We start from the raw sequence: 23,170 nt of genomic DNA, 5'->3' as shown, positions 1-23,170 counted from the left end.
TTTACTCTTTTAAATCATTCATCCAAATCTGTCCCTCTGAGTCACGATAATTCATGCCCATCTTAATTATATTCTGTATTTCTCTAAGCAATACAAGAAGAAGAAAAAAAAAATGAATGGATTGGAGAACATTCCACATTCAAACAAGTGAGATAGTCTCTTTGATTAATCCCTAGCTCTATTTGTACTGTGTTATGCTAATATAATCCTTTATGTCCAGATGAACATGTCGGAAGCCGCAAGCAAGACAGCCTTAAATGTGTTATTTTATTATTATTTTCAGTGTAGAAAAATGTCTTTGAGCATAAATTGGTACAGGAGCTACTGAGTCTCAGTAGACTTAAAAGGCATAACCAGATGAAAGCAAGAAATCCTAAGGAAGAAATGAGTTTAGACAAACTAATTTTGAGAACTGTTAGTAACAAATTAACTTTGATTCTGATGTATAAGAAAAAACTACAAATATATATATATAATATACCGTATTTGCTCGATTATAAGACGAGGTTTTTTTCAGAGCAAATGCTCTGAAAAATACCCCTCGTCTTCTAATCGGGGTCGTCTTCTAATCAGACCTCAAATAGAGGTCTGATTAGGAGACTAAGATCCAGATCCCCCGCACCGCTGCAGGGGACCTGGATCCTCCTGTCTCACCCGACCCCCCCCCCATACACACACTTACCGGTGCTTCCTGCTTTGTTGCCGGGGCAGCGGGTTGACGTCTACGCGATGCGCGTAGACAACGTCCGCTGCAGCCGGAAGGAGGTGTGGCTAGCAGCGGGGGTTGTCTGCGTCCGTCGCATAGACCTTCCCCGACTGTCAGAGTCGGGGAAAGTATACGCGACGGACGCATACAAACCCCCGCTGCTAGCCACACCTCCTTCCGGCTGCAGCAGAAGGCGACGTCAACCCGCTGCCCCGGCTGGAAGCACCGGTAAGAGAGGGGGGAGAGCGGGGGAAGGGGGGTGAGAGAGAGAGGGGGGGGTGAGAGAGAGAGGGGGGGGAGAGAGAGAGGGGGTGAGAGAGAGAGAGAGAGAGAGAGAGAGAGTGTGTTAGTTAAATGGGGTTATAGGGTGTGTGTGTGTTAAATGGGGGCATAGGGCATTTCTGGAGTGGCGTTAAGGGGGCATTTAATAGAGCACTCTGCCTCCTGAAATGCCTTATACCTCCCTATATGCCACTCTGCCCCATAATATGCCTTTTAACCCCCTAAATGGCAGAGTGGCATATAGGGGTATAAGGCATTTCTGGAGGCAGAGTGCTCTATACAATGCCTTTTAACTCCCTTAATGCCACTCTGCCTCCTGAAATGCCTTATGCCTCTCTATATGCCACTCTGCCCCATAATATGCATTTTAACCCCCTAAATGCCAGAATGGGATATAGGGGTATAAGGCATTTCTGGAGGCAGAGTGGCACATAGGGGGTCAAAAGGCATACCATGGGGCACAGTGGCATATAGAGGGTTAAGAGGCATATCATGGGCCACAGTGCCATATTGGAGTGGCAAGCCTGGGGGCAGATGTGCGTAACTGGGGGACAGTTTGGAAAATACAAGAAATAAAAACAAAAGAAATCTTTTTCTCAATCATAGCTTTTATTAAAAAAAAGAGTTTACATGAATTAACATTTACTGGTAAAACTTTTTTCCTTTGGGGTCGTCTTATATTCAGGCTTTTTCTTTTTTTCCTAAGTTAATATTCAGATTTTGGGGGGTCGTCTTATAATCAGGGTCGTCTTATAATCGAGCAAATACGGTATATATCTCAAAGACTATTTTATAGCCTTTGGAATTATATATAATAAAAGATATCATATATATATATATATATATATATATAATACTATAATTATTAATAATCTCCATATGTTTAGACAAATCAACTTTAGTTTCTGATATGGAAGAAAAGTGTACAAATAATATATGCATACATATATAAAATACTAATATTAATTTTAAATGTATATATCTATATAATATACTTTAATGGTGTGTGTATATATATATATATAAATTCAAAAGACTGATATATATATATCTATATATCGTCTGGAATCCTACGTGTGAATGCGTATATACCGTGTTTGTGTATATATATATATATATATATATATATATATATATATATACAAACATTTCAAAGACCATATATAAGCACTGCATAAATCATTGGCACTATATAAATAGAAGATTTTATATATATATATATATATATATATATATACATATATATACACACACATAAATCTCATCTTTTATTTATATATTTACACAGTGCTTTTATATTATATATTTAGAAATGTACACATATATACAGGATCAATATACACATTTGCATTAAGTCTACCCTTAAAAGCTTAGCTTGATGCATAATTTAGATAAGATCTCTCCATCTCTCTTCTCCACCTTAATGGCTAACTCACAAACATAATAATGATCGGTGAAAAAAACCCAGAAAGAGGGGGGAAAATACACAGTGCCAGCACTAAACGATCGCAGAGACTTCGCTGGCATCTAGTGGCTTCGCTCCGTAAATCTGCTTTATTTGAGAAATGGGATGGCGGGTTCCATGTGCGGCATTCTGTGCCCCCAGAAATCATGCAGAGAAATGCGAATTAACACAGGAAGTCAGACGTTACAATCATAGCTGAGGCACGGTGATGGCAAGCCTTGTGTGGCTGCTATAAGCAGTGTCCCGGGGAAGCCAATGAGTTAATGTAGTGTGTGTGTCTCTCTGTGTGTGTGTGTAAGTGTGGTGTGTGTGTAAGTGTGGTGTGTGTCTGTGTGGTGTAGTGTGTGTCTGTGTGTCTGTGTGTCTGTCTGTCTGTGTGGTGTAGTGTGTGTGTGTCTGTGTGTCTGTTTGTGTGGTGTAGTGTGTGTGTCTGTGTGGGGTAGGTGGAGTTTTTCACTTCCATGCAAAGGTGTGCCTACTGCTTTAGAGAGGGGAGAGAGAGAGGGGAGAGAGGGAGCGTATACTGCAAGGTGAGAGGAGCGCACAAGCCTTGCCAAAGTTTTCCGTGAGTGCAGCACCGGCACCGGGCGCAGGATGCTGGTGAAGGAATACCGGATTTGCATGCCGCTGACTGTGGAAGAGGTAAGCCGGAAAGTGCCATTCTCTTCAGCCGCACGCATGTGGCTTTAGGAGGTTTTCGTTCTCTTTTAGCTTTAACGGGTAACGTTTGCTGTGGTGGGGCGGACGGGCTGTGAGTGGCGGACGGGCTGCGAGTGGCGGGGCGGACGGGCTGCGAAGGGGTATCCGTCCGCTCCGTGTCCTTCTCCGCTGGCAGAAGGAGGTCAGTCACATCGCGTCCGCACGGTGAGCTCCGGTAACGCGGTGCATTGTGCGCGCTGCCCGTACACGGATTCCGCTTGTAAGCAAAGCGAGTACCTACGTCAAAGCATTCTCCGCCGGCCAGCATTTGGCGATGCAGAGGAGACTGCGAATACCTTCATATATAACGCAGCCCGTCTTCCAGCAACTTGTAATGCAGAGTTCACTTTAAAAGGACACAGCACCGCTGCAAGGGGATTGTGTCTGCCACACTTTGCTTATCACTAGTGTGTGACTCTTTCCACACACTGCTCTTTATACACACACACACTGCTCTTTGCACACACTGCTCTTTACACACACACACACACACACACACACTGGTCTTTCACACTTAATTATTTTACTTGTCATCTCCAAATACCTTTAAAACAAACGTCTGGAGAATGTCCTGCTTTCTTTAGATGATGAAGCTGCTGCTCCGGCGTGTAACTCGATGGAGCTCTTAACACACTGAATCTGTGAAGTTTTATGGTAAAAATGTATTTTGCACGTGCCTTCAAAGCACTGCGTAAATCCAAATATTATGACCAGCAACGGTCGGAATTACAAATAATATAGAAAAAGATAAGAGCCACTCGACCCGTCTAGCCGGCCCGTTTTCCTGTAAAGACACAGATCTTGGTCTTAGATTCAGGATAGCTGTATGGCTATCCAATGCATGTATAAATTCCCATGCTGTATTAGCCTCTACCACTTTTGCTGAGAGGCCGTTCCATTTATCCATCACCCTCTCTTTAAAGTAGAGCTTCCTTCCATTACATGGAAACCTCACCTGGCACCCCCTCGAAAACCCAGCTCCCGCAAAAGGCTAGTGTCGAACTTTGAGCCATTGCGGGATTTTTTTTACGTAAGTTTTGACGGGATCTCGCCTTCTGTAGCATAATGCTCCTCACTTTCACTCATGTAATCGCAAGTTCCAACTCGAGCAGCCGTAGAATACGAGTCCTTAGTATGCGTCACGCCGATGACGCGCTTCTCTGCTTAACTTATGTCACTACATCATTTCAGTGATTTTTATTTAAAGATGATTCAGACACATCAGGTTTATTTCTTGAACAGCAGTAGATACGCAGTATGTGATTGGTACGTGATTCATCTTAAAACAAAACTGTAGGGTCAGGGGCTTAGCTGTAACACAAGGGAGCTTATGGTAGATCAGCGGAACAGCCTCCCAGCAGAAGCGGTAGAGGTAACACTTATTGAATTTAAACACTCAGATTGAGAATAGCTTTATGCCTATACCCTATGATGAGACCAAGATGTGATTAAGGTCCGAGTCCCTAAAGCTGGAAAAAAGGAATGTTTCTTATCTGCGGAAACATTGTGTGTTTCTGTGTGTTCTGGTTCTTAGCCGGAGTACATCTGGCCAGAAAAGACCTGAGTTTACATGACATGCTCGTGGAGGGGCCTGGGGGGGTAGCATAGTTCAAGGGGACTAAAGTACAGTTTGGTTTTTATGGCCTCCTCTATGCCTTTGATTCCCAAGTATGTTTCCAGAAAAGGTAAGGAAGCTTTATACTGCGCATTATATTGTATTCAGCTTAGACAGCCCTCTACAGACTACATAGTGATTTATTGCTTACATAAAGGAGACGGCGAGATCAGATGATTCTCAAGTGAAATGATTAATACGATTAGAATAATACCCAAAAACTAAATAGTTTATCACGATGCTAATAGATAACATAAAACACACATTCGTGCAAACGCAGCAGCGACAACTGGAATAAACCTTCTACCACATGCCGTTTGCCAGTTCAGCATTCGTGTGTTTATTTGTATTAGCGTACAGAGGCTTAACATCTGTGTAGCACATGCCGCTTACATGTATCATGTAACACTATGTCCGAGTAAGATCATGTGATAGGCTGTGTAAGTATATATATATATATATATATATATATATAATGTGTGTGTTGCATACCCGCTGAGTCTCTTGGGGTACTTGTTTGCAAAGAATGCTCTAATATTTGATAGTTAAATGATTATTATTATTATTACTTAGATTTATTATGTGGTGCCCAAAATAAATTATGTCACCATGAACACTGTATAGCAGTTTGTTAATATTCATGGTGTGTTTATTATTATTATTTTTATTATTATTATTACTTATACAGCTCCCATCCATAAGAGACAGGCATGATACTTTCTGATTGATTTATTAAAGGGAAATTCTAAAATATTTTACTTTGAAACACTTTTGCATCAAGCGTATGCAGGATATACCGTATTTGCTCAAATATAAGACACGTTTTTTTTCCCCAGAGCAAATGCTCTGAAAAATACTCCTCATCTTATATTCGAATAGAGGTCTGACTATAAAGCTAAGATCCAGATCCTCCACAGCGCTGCAGGGGACCTGGATCCTCCTCTCCGGCAGATGGGGGACGTCTGTGCGATGCGGGCAAGGCTTCTAAGACAGAGCACCAGCGTGACATGGCCTTCTGGCGCTCTCAGTCATAGAAGCCCCGCAGAACTGCCGGGCAGCAGCAGAGGTAGTCTACTCGCATCACGCAGATGTCCACCGGCTGCCCCCACTAGACACCAGGGAGTCTGGAGCACAGGGGGCAAGTCTGGGGATGCATTGGTATGGCGGGGGGGGGGCAGAGCGGCAGTAGATGTGCATAACTTGGAGGCAGGTTGGCAAATAAAAAGGAAATAAAAAACGAAAAGAAATGCATTTTTCTCCATCAGTTTTTTATTAAATCTGAAAAAGTAGATTACACGTGAAGGTTAGTCTTATATTCAGGCTGAATTAATATTCAAATGTTGGGGGGGCGTCTTATAATCGAGCAAATACGGTATGTCTGCTTTACAGTAGCAGTGTAATTTTAAAGGAATATATGCTTAATTTGAATAGATACAAAGATAAGCTGTCATCGAACCGAATATAAATTATAAACGTAACCGGGGAAATTAGAGACTCAGGGATAAAATAGTTGATTTTAATGGATATGCATAAAAAATGTAAAAAGTTTCTTAAGTAAATATCTGACTATATGATTATTGTACCATATGGTACTTTATAAAAGCATGTACAGTTTGTCAATGTTAATTGCACTTCTAAGCTTGTTGATGTTAGGCAAGAACTAAGTCACCGGTCATGTATGTATTGGCATGTTTTATTTGTACACACTCGCCATTGTGCTTTGTCAGTTTATACGACATTACAATCAAATGTGAGCATAAATAAATAAAGTTCTCCAAGGAAACTACTTTCACTGCAACCGTTGCCAGAACATAGAATTTGACCTCAGATAAGAGCCGTTCGGCCCATCTAGTCTGACCTTTTTCCCTGATGTAAAGACTCGATATAAGCATTAGAAGCCTCCGTCACTTCTGCCTTCTCCATAAAGTAAGTTCCTTACGTTACATCTAAGCTCCAGTCCCTCTAGGTTTAGATTATGACCTCTTGTTGTAACATTTCTCCTCCTTTGAAATACCCCCTGTAGATTGTTAAATCCCTTTAAGTATTTCAATGTTTCTATCACATCCCTTCTCTCTCTCTCTCTCTTCTTTCCTCCAGCTAAACACATTGAGATCCCTTAACCTTTCCTGATAATTTTTATCCTGCAAACAAGTAGCCTTCCTCTGAACGCTCTCCAGATGTCAATACGTTTCTGGAGAGGAGTTCTCTAGAACCGTACCCAATAGTTGGTTTATGTTACAAAAACTATTCACTCTACACAATTCATCTTATTCACTTTACATGCGTATTTTCACCTGATAGAAAAACATTAAGCTGTTTACAGCTCTTACTTAAAGGGGAATTCATAACTAAATGTTAATAGCACTTCCCCCACACCAATCAGCCCCCATCAACCACATTCGTGATTAGCGGTGGAAACCTTGGGTAAGTTCCTTGAAGGCAAATTTTCTCAAATACATGGTTTTTAGTTTAAATGAGAATCGTCTCCTTTGCAGCATAATTACGTTCAGGACGGGGCTGTGGATAATGAGGCAGCCCTGGCACTTTAAGGCCACTGGCCTCCTAATGACAATAAGCAGAATGGTCAGGTAGCATGAGGCCAGGCAAATCCAGCTGGTGGAGCGATGTTGGGCGGTGGTAGATGGCCAGTCTGGGCTTCACTACTTTTATTTATTAAAACTAGCTTCTGCTTTTTGTTCTTATTCAGTGCAGTTGTATATTTTTTATAGTAAGGGACTAGTTTTACTCTATGAAAGGCAAAAAACTAGAATATCAATTCATTTCTTGTCCTGGTGTTATTGCCTCCTCACTTACCCACAACGGCGGTCATAAGCATTGCTTATGGTTTTCTCTTGTTTAGGGTGATGGCGGCGTTACTCATGCTGGAGTTTAACGTTGCCTGGTGAAGCAACAGATCTTTATGGATTACTGTAATTCTCATTATAAAGGAATGTTTAACATACTTAAGAATTTGTAATCATTTTACTGATCTACCTGCAGCCTTGGATTTGGTCACGTTGGCAAGGGAACATTTGAAAACAAAATCCTTCACCCACCTTTAAATTTAAAGAATTAAACATCTCACATAGAACTTACTGTGGTTTAGTCAATTATTACTAAATACTGACAGCATAGTTATTATCCAGGCTTTCTGGGTCTAAAGTGCCTACCCTGTAGTGCAGTTATGTTTTCTTAAGTACGACAAAGAATTAGCCGTATTTCATGTTTAAACACAGGTCTCAGAAGGGATTTATAGGATTGCGGGGATTGGGAGTTTATTCAATCCATTTACATTGTTAAAATGCATACCCCAGTGCCGCTGAGGAACGAATGGGTATGGAATTTTTGAAAATGCAAAAAATTGTATGTTCTGTATAGGGCTGCAACTAACGATTATTTTAATAATCGATTAGTTGGCCGATTATTTTTTCGATTAATCGATTAATCGGATAAAAAAAATGAATGTAAATTTTTCATTTATTTAAAATAATTTAATAAACAAATGATGTTAAATACAAACAGCAGAATAAAAAAACTTTGATAATACATTTCTTGTCTTTATTTCCCAACCAGCCCCCCAATATATGCACATTTGAGCCCAGGCTTGCTACGCTGCCTCCCAGACATGCCATGCTACCCCCCCACATATGCCACGCTGCCTACCACAGCACTCCACGCTGCCTCCCACATATACCACACCACGCTGCCTCCCACATATACCACACCACGCTGCCTCCCACATCTGCCACTCCACGCTGCCTCGCACATCTGCCACGCCACGCTGCCTCCCACATATACCACACCACGCTGCCTCCCACATCTGCCACTCCACGCTGCCTCCCACATCTGCCACTCCACTCTACCCCCCACATGCCACTGTGCCTGATATGCCTTATACCCCCTGAAACACCACTCCATCCTCCCCAGTCATGCCACCCTGCCCTCCCCACATATGCCATGCCATCTCCCACATCTGCCACTCCACAATGCCTCCCACATATGCCACGCTGCCTCCCACATCTGCCACTCCACGCTGCCTCCCACATCTGCCACGCCACGCTGCCTCCCACATCTGCCACTGTGCCTGATACGCCTTATATCCCCTGATACCCCACTCCATCCTCCCCAGACATGCCACCCTGCCTCCCAGACATGCCACTTCTCTACCCCCAGATATGCCACTCTACCCCCAGATATGCCTTATACACCCTGATACACCACTCCGTCCTCCCCAGACATGCCACACTGCCCTCCCCACATATGCCTTATATACTGTATATGCCTTATACCCCCAGATATGTCACTTCACTGCCCCCAGGATTTAGATTCCCCTAAATTAACCCTAAACTCCCCATTAACCATAACTGCCCCTAAATAAACCCTTAACACCCCCTTAACCACAGCATCCCCTAAATTAACCCTAAAGACCCCATCAACCACAGCATCCCCTAAATTAACCCTAAACACACCATTAACCACAACTGCCTCAAATTAACCCCAAACACCCCATTAACCACAGCTGCTCCTAAATTAACCCTAAACACCCTATTAACATAACTGCCCCTAAATTAACCCTAAACACCCAATTAACCATAACTGCCCCTAAATTAACCCTAAACACCCCACTAACCATAACTGCCCCTAAATTAACCCCCACCTCCCCTAACTTTCAGTAGCCCAAATATATATATATATATATATATATATATATATATATATATACATATATATACATACACATTAGATATATATATATATATATATATATATATATATATATATATATATATATATATACACACACACACACACACACATACACATTATATATATATATATATATATATATATATATATATATACACAAATACTTACAGTTAGATGAGTGTCACAGCCAAGTGGTTCTGGCCTGCAGAAGGAAGGGGCGGGGCCAGTTGTCACAGTGATTACAGGGAGGGGGAGTAAGTAGGAGCTGCTGCTGTGAGACGGTGAGTCAGACTAAACGGATTATATAATGAGGGGGATTTTTCAGAGCGTTTGCTCTGAAAAAACCCTCATTTTATAATCGATAATAATCGATTCAACTAATCGATAATGAAATTCGTTGCCAACGAATTTCATTATCGATTATTATCGATTTTATCGATTAGTTGTTGCAGCCCTAGTTCTGTATAACTGTTTCTAGTATATTCTGAAAAATGAAGTATAGTTGAATGCCTTTGGAGACAGACAGAATTTTTGCCTATTCATCGAGTAGAGTGTTCGTGAGGTCAGGTAAGTTCTTCCTCACCAAACGCATGCAAAGATGCCTTTATGGAACTTGCTTTGCTGGGGCAAAGTCATGGTGGAATAGAAAAGGGTCTTCCCCAAACTGTTCCCATGAAGTTGGAAGCATGGCATTGTCCGGATTGTGTCGGTACGCTGAAGTCTGGGGAAGGCCCTTTCTATTCCAGCATGACCGTGCCCCAGTGCACAAAGCAAGGCCCATACATGGTTGGATGAGTTTGGTATGGAAGAACTTGACTGGACTGGAGTCTCGACCTCAACTCCGAACACCTTTGGGATGAATTGGAACGGAGATTGTGAGCCAAGCCTTCTTGTCCAACATCACTGCCTGACCTCACAAATGCTCTACTGGATGAATGGGCAAACATTTCCACAGAAACACTTACTTCATTGGAAGTAAGGGGGCCTATCCCAAAGCTTGATTTCAATAATTAGGAGATGTGTCCCAATACTTTTGTCCATAGCGTGAACTCTCTTTAGATAAGTGTTGCCAGCACACTATATTTTAGGGTTTTTATGTAAAGCATAATACTTCAGATAGAGGGATTTAGAAAATGATGAGGGAAAGGTGACTAAAAACTAATGGGCCAGGTAGAAGTCTTCACAGTATTTCTGCACCAGGGCAGCATACCTAGTGTTATTCACTAAAGGGATACTATGCTGTAGTGTGCAGCAGGCCTGAGTACATTCCTTAACAGCTAACACATTAACCTAATAGATGTCCGGGTCTGCGGCTGTAAGGTTCTAGAAGATCAGGAGACGTAAACAGGACGTGAGTCAACAAGAATAAGAATACAAACTGATTAGATGGTGGGTCCAAAGATAGGTTGAAAAGTGAGACAAAGGAAGACTTGGCCAAGATTACACATCAAATTAGTCTTATTAGCAATTACATGTATTTTACATTTAGCAGATTAAAATTAGATTTTGTAAACGCATTTTCAATTTTCAAGCGACACAAGGAACACAATTTACAGTATAAACAATAGATAACTGTTGAATTAAATTATTGAATTCATAGGCAAAGAAAATGAGTAGATAGGGCTGCTTAGTGCTTATTGTTCCACTTAAGCAATATTTGCTAAGCAAATAAACCTTTGGAGATGGAATTTTATTTTTTAAAGGTTTATTAACAAAAAACAACACAGCAACTTTTAGTTTCTATGGCAATAACCTTTCACTGTCTGATTTTGTGTCACTTGGCACAAGTGTTCTCACTGAAAAATTATGAATGAGAGAACACGTGGTTAAAGAATAATTTCTGGGAATGCTTTGGACATTGAATTCTTCAGGGTAGGTGGATAAGTACCTTATAAGGCTTTTTGATGTCATCCTTGAATATATGTTATCACACCAGCTGCCTGTGACATCACTTATGACACGTAAGTATTTGGTTTAACTTTCAAAAATTACCTGAATGAGATACGTGGCATCTGAGACTAATCCCACAAACTAACAAACTTTCTGTACTCCAGATCTGTAAAATATCTGAAAGATTACTCCTGAACATAATTTCTCCTTTCTCATTCAGTGGTTCGTTGTTCATTCACCCGGACAGCTTTTTTAAGGGTGTGGCGAGGAGACAAAATATAATTTCAGGTCTCAAAATTGATTAGATAATGCTAGTGTTAACCACCTTTAGCACATTTTTCAAACTGCCTTAAGGTAAAACTGTCCATCAGTTTCAAAGTAGAAAATCAAAAAGTTGGAGCCACATTAGCCCAACCATCTCAAGCCTTCATCACCCAACCCAGCTTTAATTAAAAAGAAAAGCAAACAAAGTAATAATAAATTATTAATACCTTAGGGGATATGGTATTATGACATCAATAACAACACGATCAATCCCATTTTAGATGTAATGATTTTATCGCTGTCCTAAATTATGAATGTTTTCCTCAATAATGTGATAAGGACATCAGGCGTTTTGGCAGAACTTTCTCATTTTATTAATTCTCCCCCTTAAGATTGATAATTTCATGGGAAAGAGGGAAAAAGGGTTGTAGTTATAATGGAAAAAGTAAAGGCAAAATGACGCAGCAGGTGCTACTTGGACATTTCGCACTAGAATAAATTGAATCATGATGTTCAGGCGCCGCTTTAAACGCAATCATTCACATGTCTATGTTCAGTGTGTATTGGTCCAAGGAAACGAGAAGGTCCTCTGGAACATGCTGTAATCTGCAGTAGGCAATGCCAAGCTGACTTGTTTCAGTATCCATAGCTCAATCAAAACTAACTGGATATAGCCTGTGTTAACCTCCCAAGCTGTGAATTCGCTGCAGTTGAACTCGGTGACACGCGAAGCAGCTAAAACGTTGTTGCAAAAGAGACACATGGAAGAAAAACGTGACTATATCCGCATGATGGCAAGCGTTTGGCACGCCGGCTCTCCTGCATTGCCTTTATAATGTTTGGCCAACCAAATGAAGTTCCGGGGAAATATTTTTCTCCTCGCCATTAAAATACAGCGCCATATATAGTAACGTCCAACCTGGTTTTGTTTCGTTTTGTTCCAATAAACCTCCTTTACAAACCACCTCACTGAGCTGATTCTTTGTAGTAATATAATAGTCTGTTCCTCCATAGACTTTCATTAGTGTACGGCTGGGTGATTACGACTGTGTCATTCTATTGTTTAGCACAAGGCAGTTTGATAAGAAGCCAAGGTGTTTGTCTAATAGATTGAACTTAGTTAAAAGAGCTAGAACACACAAAGATGGCTGATACGACGCTGCCTGAAAACATTACAATATATAATGTTTGAAATCTTTGGAAAACAACATTAATCTGATTCACAGCTATAGCTACGTGTTTTGGAACAGAAAGTAAGGTGGGAGAATGTTAACAAAGTAGCTTTAATAATGCTTCATTGACTCATCCAACATGTGTAAATACAATGCATTGTCATTTCTGTGCATGGTTAGAGGGCCTCTATTTTTTATTCAGCGGGTATTGTTCGCCTATTCCTTTATTTCATCATTATGTTGTTCCCTCTGTCATACAAGGTACTGTAACTCAAGGATTTCCGTCACTAATAGCTTGTGTGTTTTCTTTGTCAATCATAGATGTTTTGGAGATATTTACTTTAAACATTTATCCCATGGAAGCCGAGATCTGTGACCATGTGGCGGAACTGTATCTAATTTACCATCCTTTGTCACCCTTCCCATAACCTTCTGTCCAAAGTATGCCTGAACCAGTCAACAACAATCAGCAACTTTGCAGGGAAAACATTATAGGGGGTATAATCATGAAATAGTATTGATGGTTTGCTTCCATTTATCATTATCAGCGTAAGTTCTCAAGGCTGAGTTTGAGCGAGTTTACTTCACGTTGACAACACAGTTCTTTTGATGGATAACTTGGCAAGGGTTGAAGCTTAGAGACGTCATTGTCTTTCCTCCAGCCAAGTTAGAGATTCATGTATGGTTTTCGGCAAATACGAGACCTCAATGTACATGGGACCTCTTCTAGACTGAGCAGAGGCTCGGAATTACATGACCTGTTGGCTTTAGTTGTACAAATAGCCATGTATAATATGCATATTTAGTTTTTCATTTAAGTTCCTGGACAACTGTAGCAAATGCAAGGTGTCTCCTTTAATGAAGTTCACGTTAGGTCACTTATAATTATACATTTACTGGTGCCCTGTGTGGGATTTTTCCAGTTGTAGTTTTCCTTGAGGAGAGTCAGCCAGTCAGAAATACACTCTGAACTATCATGTAGCTTGCTAGTCAGGTGTCATAGCTTATGCTTGCCATTTAAAATAGTTTGTGTTTTAGAGAATGCTCACCTTTGGCTCAGACAACTTCATCTTACTCCTTCCAGAGACACTTCAACTGAGTTTTTAAATTGGAGTTTAAGTAGTAAAATAAGCAATAAGTGAATATTTCAGAATAGGCCAAACATTTTGGAAAAATTTAAATATATTAGTTATTTCAGACTTGTTACTTGTTACTCTCTGCTATCACCATCAGCCAAGGCCCATTTTGAATGTGCTTGCCAAGAGCTTCGAGCAGGAAGACAATTGTTAAACCAACAATGCTCTAAAAAGATCAATATTTTTACCAATATCAATAGAGATCAATAGATATTGACACCACCCATATCTGTCCCCAATCAGAGGCACTTGATTTAGGTCCACATGAACCAAACATCTCTATACCAGAGCAAGCACCTTGGGTGATGTTTGCATATATGTGCACGTTGTCTATATTCTGTACGTCTGCTCCTCACTGAGAAGCACTGGGGACCCCTTTGTTCTGGGAGAGTGTATTGGATTGTGGGACGTGTGGTCAGTAAGCAAATGCATAGCATACGACTACCTGGTAGTGTGGACCACATAGGTTTCAGGCTTTATATTTTTAGCGAGGGGTTCTAAAACTGGGGTCATGACACAGTACTGTCTCCCAAGATGCCCATGATTAGGATGTGCATCTCAGAAAGAGAGCTATGTGAGGAAGCTACAGTCAACTGAGTGAGGGACCTGTGAGAATGCCCTCTTGCCAATGGTTGTGCAACCAAAATGGAGACCTTCGTTAGTGAAGTCCTGAGCTACACGTAGCTGTTTCTACTCGGATCTTCTATAGGTGGAGGGAAGTAGACTGTACTTAGAATTTAACCTTTAATTGCGGTTACAAAGGATTTTAGACGCAATACAATACAAATAAGGGTCAGATTGATCTATTTGATTACCGTCTCCCTAATGTGTCGTAAGTATTGCTAAGCCACCTGGATGCACTTGACATGTGGGCCAAAAATGACCCACCCTCCAAGATAACATCACAAATAGGCTTGTGAGTAAGTGATATTACTGTACTGTGTCACTGGGGAAAAAGTTAAAAAACTAAATTTTAGTTTCAATCCTAAAATAGTAAGCAGGCACAGTTTGTTTTTTTCTTATTATTATTGGCCCTTTGCCTCAGCTGCCTTCTTGATAATTCACACCAAGGAGTCATTAAGAAACTGTCTGTTTTGCCTAGTTTTAAATCCAATGCCAAATACTTATTTCTTTTCTAACTTCTCATCCTCATAGGTTTGTATTCACTAAGAGAATAACACGGTATATATACTGAGGCAGAGAACAGTATCTGTGGATACGTTTATTCCACATGAATTTTACATAATCTGGCAACTCAAGAAAACCCAGAAAATTACATTATACATCATAAGATTGTGTACAAACAAAACTGTGATTCATAGTCTTTATTATAAATGGAACTTGCATAAATGTATGAATTTCCCTTAATGTAATTGGAGATGTATCTGTCACTTTGCCCAAAAAATACATTTTACAGTTCAGTACTATTAATAAACCTGTGTTGAGTTTACTACTTTTCCTAACTTTTACGTATGTGGCATCTGTTAGGATTGTCGTTGTCCTCATAGATTCTTTGCGACAGTCCTTGGTCAGAATCTAATGAGCCAAGGTTGACTTCCATGCCAAAAAAGCCCTGGCACCGTTTGTATAAAGGAATTATGGCAGCCAAATTTTGGATTTAATTAAATTTATTCTAGAATATAGCTGTACAATTTAATATGCATCAGTAATATTTGCTTTGCTTATATTCAAATAAATCTAAGTAATGTGGTTTTAAGAAGCGAGATGCCTTAAAGGGGAAATCTCATGGGAAAAGAGTCTCCTTGAGCATAATACATAGTGTATACATGAAGGTAGGTTAGCGTTGTTAGTCATGTGATATTTTGAGGGACCTTTCAAACACAACATTAAGCCGATTCTTTATGGCAATGCTAATGAAGTCCATTCCTCCATAGACTTCCATTGGTCAGTGTGTCCCGATGAGTGATTGACAATGAGTCATTCTATTGTCGTTCACAGGCACTATGATAAGGAGTCAAGGTGTCCCATAGACTGGGCTAAAATAACATTACTTATATGCTGCTGCTTGAAAATTTTGTATAATCAAAAACTAGAATGGTTTTAAAAAGAAAACGGCACAATAATATTAAAAACCTATTTTTATTCCGATACGGTCATAAATCATTTGACAGGAGTTCCCCTTTAAACAACAGCCTGTGTAAGAAATGTGCACTTTAGCAATACTGCATCTATTATTTAAGTAGAGTCAACAATACTTGAACATAGTTTGTCAGATTGGAAGTATTGTTGGCTTGGATTTCTGCTTAACTGCGTTTATCCACCAGGGATATCTCAGACATGCTGGTGACTAATTAGAGCTGATGCATTTAGGAGAAAGTTTTGACATTGAGCATGACTGATAGAAACCGGTAGTTATGTAATTTTACCGTTACATACTTACACCGATCTGAAATAAAAGGCAGTCACACTAGATTGTGATATTGCAGTAATTTTGTTAGTGCAATATTTTTTTCTTCTTGGAAGGTCTAAAACGAAAATAAAGACGGTATTTCATTAACAATAGTGTTTGGTCACTGAAATTGTGAACACGTAGGGGACACGCATGTACTTCAAAATCTGCTTTATTTTTGCATTAGGGCAGGGATATATAATTAGCTTTGTCAAGGTCAGGGATTTTTATATATCTGGTAACTTTTCCAATAATAGTCCATGGTTATAGCTCTTGTCAAAGATTCACGCTGTTCCAGGACTTTCACAGACAGCAGTCTGGAGGAGAGAGCTCTGTGCTAATCTTTAACACACTGTTCTTTTCTCAACGTGTCTTATTTACAATGTCGTGCTATTTGCTATATTTATTTATATGATATTATATTTCTATCACTTTTAATAGCGAAGCCTCCCAGTCTCCATGGAGTCACTACCAGTTGCAGTATATATTTTTTCCCACTCTGGCGTTTTGGCATCTGCCATTGTAGCAACTCTGCCGAAACTTCTGTCTTCAAGATAAGATTTTCCAGTCATCAACCGCAGAGGTTACCTTGTGAAATACTGTGTATGGTAGAAAAATACTTTTTCACTGAAGGAATTCCAGATGCATGGAATTAACATCCAGCAGTGAAGGATTGATTTACAAAGCTATGAAAAGCGGGAGAAAGGAGTCGCTGGGAAAGTCCATGACATTCTGTAGAATGTATTTATTAACTTGGACATAATGCTTCAGTAAAGCTTTCACTCTCCGACGTTTTACCTCTTTGTTAATACCCGAGTAATCAAATACTTCGGCAGGACAATACGAAGAAAAACAACAACAAGCACTTGTTAGGGGACTAAGATCTCTCTCCAAGCCTGTGTGATGAAAGTAAAGAAATTCCCCTTAATGTAACAAAGCTGATCTGTCACCTTTCCAAAATCTTAAATTCTACCGTTCTATAGATAAATTATGGTTTTAACAGACTTTAAAAAAGTCCTATTAATCACCGCTACACTGAGGGATAGGCTACCTAAATGTCAGATCATACGGGAAAAGTGGATCACCCTCATGAATCTCCAGAGCAACTCTAATTAGAATATCTGGGAGCAGAAAATTAATTTTGCATCTTGGCATGCAGAAGAATACTTTGAAAAGCACATAGACATCCACATAAGAGAAATACGTACTAAATAAAGTGGAAGGACAGATGGATAAAGAGTTTCATACAGTGTAATATGTAATAGCGATTTTATTTCGTATCGTTACGTTAAACCTATTCCTCTGCAAAAAGAAAACTTCATTTAGTAATAGTTGAGTGTAGATCCATACTCCCGAACGTCTGATGACTACGTCTCCAGGCTTTGCCAAGAGGCTGTGGAAGTCAGAGCTGATCACTGTGCCTCGTGGTTAGTGTGTTTCATTTCCGGGTAGTGTTAAATAGTGTTTGGCTACACCCATTCTCTGCCCAAGTCCCATCAACACCCCCTCAGATCTTTCGGGGTCTAGCTCCACATTTCTAGCCACACACCCACCCTGCCTCCTGTACAGAGATTGATGGTGGTCAGCCTTTGGAAGTTCCCCCGCTATATTGTTAAATAATTTCCTAGTGGACGACTGTAATTATCCACAGTAATTAAGACAGAGGCAGTGTGAGGAAAATAAACAAAGCACAGTAGAGGAGTTTATTTTAAAGTTGGAGAAATAGTAAAAACTGTTTTTCTAATCGAAAACCGTCCCCTGGATCAGTGCGTTCAACGTGAGGGTATGCAAGCAGTCTTTGGTAACACCCACTCCCTGCCCAAGTTCTTCTTATTTCCCACCCCTTTTCTGGTCTGTTTCTGGCTAGCCCCACCCCTATACATGGTTAGCCCTGCCCTTTATCTCTGCCATTTCCCCCATCCTGCCTCCCGTCTACCTCCTTCAAACATTAAGAAAAGACTAATGTCTTGAAAACGTGCACTCTAATTCTACATAACCAGTGGAGATATATCTCATTCCTTATACTATGAACGTCATCGGGATTTACAATGCGTGACTTACGTTACCCTATATTATGCATTTCCAGACCAACAAAATAGCAAAATCACAATATTAGTTTATTGCCGGAGACAAGTAAATCCACTTGCCCTTGAGTTTTCACATCACTTTCTATGAAAGTTATTTAAATGTTAACATTGGGGTCCATTTGCAGCTGAATGACAAAGAGAGCAGTTAAAACCAACAGCATTATTCTCAATTCTATCAGAGCTGCTGACATAATATATTTAATAAAACTTATAAAGTGCGTAATACGGTAGACCTTCTAAACATTTGCAATTAGATATGGTCCAGGACTTTTCCTTTTAGCCACATTACAGTTTTTTAAATTTGAGTTATTTCAGCCTTACCCAGATCACAGTAACCTACTACAGCGGCTATCCGGGTAATTTAATTGCAGCCAACTTGGTACCAACCATAAAACAAGTGACTTACATCTGTAGGCATCAATTGAGCTACCCAGACAACAGCTCACAGTAGGGGACAGCATGTGCAATAGAAGCTCATGTTTTATAGGCTGATAATGAAAATATCAATAAGATATGTATTTTTATTATATTTACGCAGAGCTTCTTACAATGGATATATTCAAGGGGGAATGACTAAACTAGAATAGACAGACTAAGGCAAACTGATAAATTAGGTAAAGTGCTTGTAAGATCACGCTGTATATATATATATATATATATATATATATATATATATATAATCGTGATGTTTTATGCAAAGCAGGAACTAGTTGAATTCAACAGAGTAAAACATTTTTTTTTATTTTTCTTTCTGCTTGGTTAACAAAAGTGCTGGGCTCCTGGAGAAGTCTGGTATGCGCTGCTTAGCATTCCATGTTGGAGGCTTCTGGAACAGAGTGACATATGAAAGCATTAAACTGTTAAGCTGTAACTTATAAAAGAAGGCAGTTTATATATATATATATATATATATATATACACACACACATACGTACATACACACATTTTCTGCACTGTTGGCTTTTAAATCAATTATTGATATTTTTGTTGGCAGAGAAAGTGTTAAAATTGGTTCAATCTGGTTTCTGGAATTCAGCGGTGTCTTAAAGGGGCGGTGCCTCTGAAAGTACACTAAGTACTGTTTGTAGGTGCTTAATGCATTCTTTTGGCTGTCACGAAGCATAAATTTAAAGCTAATTCTGTCGAATCCCAGTGGTCTTGTTGCTTGGATATCTCATCAGAATGTTTGTGAATATGTTAGGGGCCGGACGCGAGATAAACGCATCTGTAATAATTGAATATAAATTTCAGCACAGACTGAAAATATCAACAGGACAATAAAATAAAGGTTTGATTAAAATCTAATCCTACATGCGAAATATTCAGGGACCAAAGGCGTGTTTGAAAATCTACTCCATTTACAGCAAATAAAATGATTGCCTAAAATTATTTTGATTGTACGCATGAAAAATGATTGCTGTGTTTTATTAAGAATTGTCTCGTTATCTTTGACATCTGTATTGGCCAGTCTACTATACTTTTTCTCAATCTAATGCAGTCTTTTTCACTGTTGCTAGAGTGTTTCTCATATGCCAAAATACAGTGACACACAGTCGCGTATCCTAGCCTTGGCTGACTAGGTGGCAGGCCCAGGGCCAAAGCTGGGGGGGGCAGATCGCCCTCTTGGGTGTATGTTACTTCTCAGTGGGCCAGTTACAGGGGACGTCTCCTTATTTACACTATGGAGGCTGTGACGAGCTGGCAAAGCCTCCATAGACTGCATTAATAGAACCTCATGGAGTGCCAAGATATGACCCTATATCTTGGTACCCTACCGTGTAGATGATGGCCATGGCGGGGTGGTTGGGGGGGACTATCTTAGGTCAGCGACCAAGAAAAGTTAGAGCCCCAAAAACTCTTATCTTCCCATTCCCAGAACTGTCCCACAACTCTTTCCTTTGAAAATATATAAAAACCCCTACGTCGCAGTTTTTGACAGATATTGTTGGATTGCACTTTAAGTGATGTTGAAGCTTCATTACGATTCCAGAGATGATGCGTTTGATGTGCGGTACATTCCAGGGTCACTGGGCGAACTCCCAGTCAAGACATTGGAAGGTTTTTTTAGATTTCTCCTGGCTGTTGACCTGAGGGTACGAGGTTTTCATTATTGCAGGGTCATAGAAAAGTAAGCGTCTACAGTCTTCTCCAGCCTCACCTTCTACCATCCCCCAAAGCTGGTAATTTGCTGGGGCTTACTAACTTGCTGTATGGGGAAGGCAGGCTGCAAAATTACTTTCAATGTCAGTGTTGCTTTGAAGTGTGCTTAGTACTCGATTTGTGCACTGCTGGAAGTCTTCAGCTTTACATATTTATAAAGATAATCGTCTGTTCTTCCATGCAACGCTAAAGTAAAAAATATTAACACTTTCCCATGTTATAGTAAGTCCATCCGTATCTCGTATGCATCCCTTAATATTGTACTAACATCTAATATAAACACAATAATACAATTATTAACCTTATAATTTACAAATGTTATTTCGTATATTGTTACTGGTAATTTTGTATTCTCCCTGTTACGATTGTGCTACAGATTGTGCCGGTGCTCTATTAATAAAGTGTAATATAATGTAATAATTTATTAGATTCCAGACTGGAACCTGCTTTATTCCTACCTATACTGTAATACTGGCTCATTCCCAGATGAATCTATTGTGGTTAACATGGATGTTTTCTGACAGGTACGAGGTAACTGGAAGGTCACTGTTCTTTTATCTGGAGCTAATACAGAATTCATTAAAGGGACAGCTTATGGTCCCTGACCCCCCCCCCACTATAGAAGAATGGATATTAAAGTACTCTGTTAGTAACCCCAGTCCTCTGTGGGTTCTTTATTATGCATTATCAGCGATGGTGCAAAAACTTTCTTCCTCCATGATCTGAAAATCCTAGTCACTGATTGGCTTATAAAGTTGCCCCAATAGAAGGACTTCACACTTCAAATGAATTCCAGACCCATTTGGTTAAATGCATCTCCTGTTGGGGAAAGGGGCAAATGCATTTGGGGGAATTCTGTAGAATGGACCACATTGGCCCGATAGCCTGCTAGACAATAGCATGCCAGTGCTTAGGAGCTGGGGTGCCAGGCGTCTGCAGTCTGCATCATATAGAAACACTAAAAAGAACCAGTTATGGATCAGCTATGTTGCCATTTCATAGATGGCATTCCTATTCTACCGTCTGACTGTGTAGATGAAATCCTCATACATACAGTATAGCGGATTAACGGAGAAAAGGAGAGAGATTTGAGAACATATGCATGGGGTAGTAAGAATACAAGAAAGGAGAGCTCTTAGTGTTCCGTTTAATATAAAGAAGCTTTACTTTACTGAGAGGGTGGTAGAAAAGTGGAATGCTCTTCCAACAGTAGAGACCAATAAAATGATGGAATTTATACACGGGCATGGGAAAAGCATAAAGTTATCCTAAACATAAGACAAAACCAGGGATTAAATAAGCATTGGGTATTTTACTGGAGAAACAAATGGGCAAGCATGGCCAACATGATTCACATTTGTTATAAAATTATATGTTTCTGTGTTTAAGTCAAACATAAAAAGCCAATAAAACTGCAGTTAAGACAAATGTATCTTTACACTCCGCCACTGTAATGTTTCTTGGTTTTTGTTTGAACAAGTAGACAGCTGGCAGAGGTAGATTTGGGACCCAAAGTTGGGGTCTCTAAATACCTAGACCCACGCCATTGTGTTTATTGGCTTTGTATCTGGGCTTTCATCCAATTTTTAATAATAATAAGGCTCCATATTGATATTAAGTAGTGTTGTTAACACCAGACTGTTTACATTTCTGGTGACTAGTAGATCATATTTTTGGTTACAGTGTTAGTGGTTTGATACAGATTTATGGAGCCCCTAGCCCACTGGAGAAGAACCATAATTCTGAGGGACCAGCGCTGATCCAGATGTTAGGCTTGAGACAAAATAGCCTCACCCAGCTATACATTTATGACCCCGTTTGTGCATGCACAGACATTCAATGACATTTTTAGTATAAAATATTTAATAACTACATGCGTAATACTTCAGGGACCCTAAGCCAGAAGAATTAAGGGGACCCATCTGTAATGCAAGTGATGGAAAGTATAATAATACATAAATTAACTTGTTTGTTTTTAAAATAATATACATTAAAATAAAAAAAGCTAATAGTGATGTAACTCCATGGGGAATCTGTTTATCGCCCTATTAGAAGGCCCATTAGACCGGTGGGGGTCCTAACTTTAATCTGCGTATATTGTAGTACCACCTCTGGAATTTGTGTGAATGATTTCATCGCTTAATCTGCTGCCGCAGTTGATTTAGAACTTAATCATATATTCAACACAATCTAATTGAAAAGAAAAAAAATCAGAGAGCTGGAAAAACACCAAACAAAAAATCCAGAACAGAAGAATTGAACAGAAGCGAGGATTTTTTTTCTTCTTACTAAAGCTGCTAATTCAGCACACTAAAAATAGCTCAAACCACTCAAAACTGGATCTGCTTTAAAATAAGTGAGCTTTGGTTGCACACGTCTGTCATGAAGACCTATGTTTTTTTTAGAAATATAATTTTGTTTCCCCCCCACGAAATTTATGAAATGTAGCTTGTAGAACTTGTAGTACAGCATTAAGGTATTTTTTCCTGTAAAAATGCCCTTTCTTAACAATGAGGAAAGCCCCATCAGCTTTTCTTTAAGCATTACCTGTTTGGTAGATTAAAATAGAGTTTGCCT

General features: G+C 39.7%; 1 protein-coding gene across 1 annotated transcript in view; it reads left to right on the top strand.

The window, feature by feature from the left end:
• Positions 1-2,912: 2,912 nt before the first annotated feature.
• LOC128470721 (cytoplasmic phosphatidylinositol transfer protein 1-like) overlaps positions 2,913-23,170 on the top strand; it is a 60,137-nt gene continuing 39,879 nt past the window's right edge. Inside the window, exon 1 of the mRNA XM_053452627.1 lies at positions 2,913-3,095. Coding sequence (XP_053308602.1) covers positions 3,048-3,095 — 48 coding nt within the window. The 5' untranslated portion in view covers positions 2,913-3,047. The remainder of the gene's footprint in view (positions 3,096-23,170) is intronic.

The sequence above is a fragment of the Spea bombifrons genome, chromosome 12, assembly GCF_027358695.1.
Source record: "Spea bombifrons isolate aSpeBom1 chromosome 12, aSpeBom1.2.pri, whole genome shotgun sequence".
Taxonomy (NCBI): Eukaryota; Metazoa; Chordata; class Amphibia; order Anura; family Pelobatidae; genus Spea; species Spea bombifrons.
The sequence above is the reverse complement of the archived record's forward strand: the minus strand, read 5'-3'. Positions and strand labels throughout refer to the sequence as shown.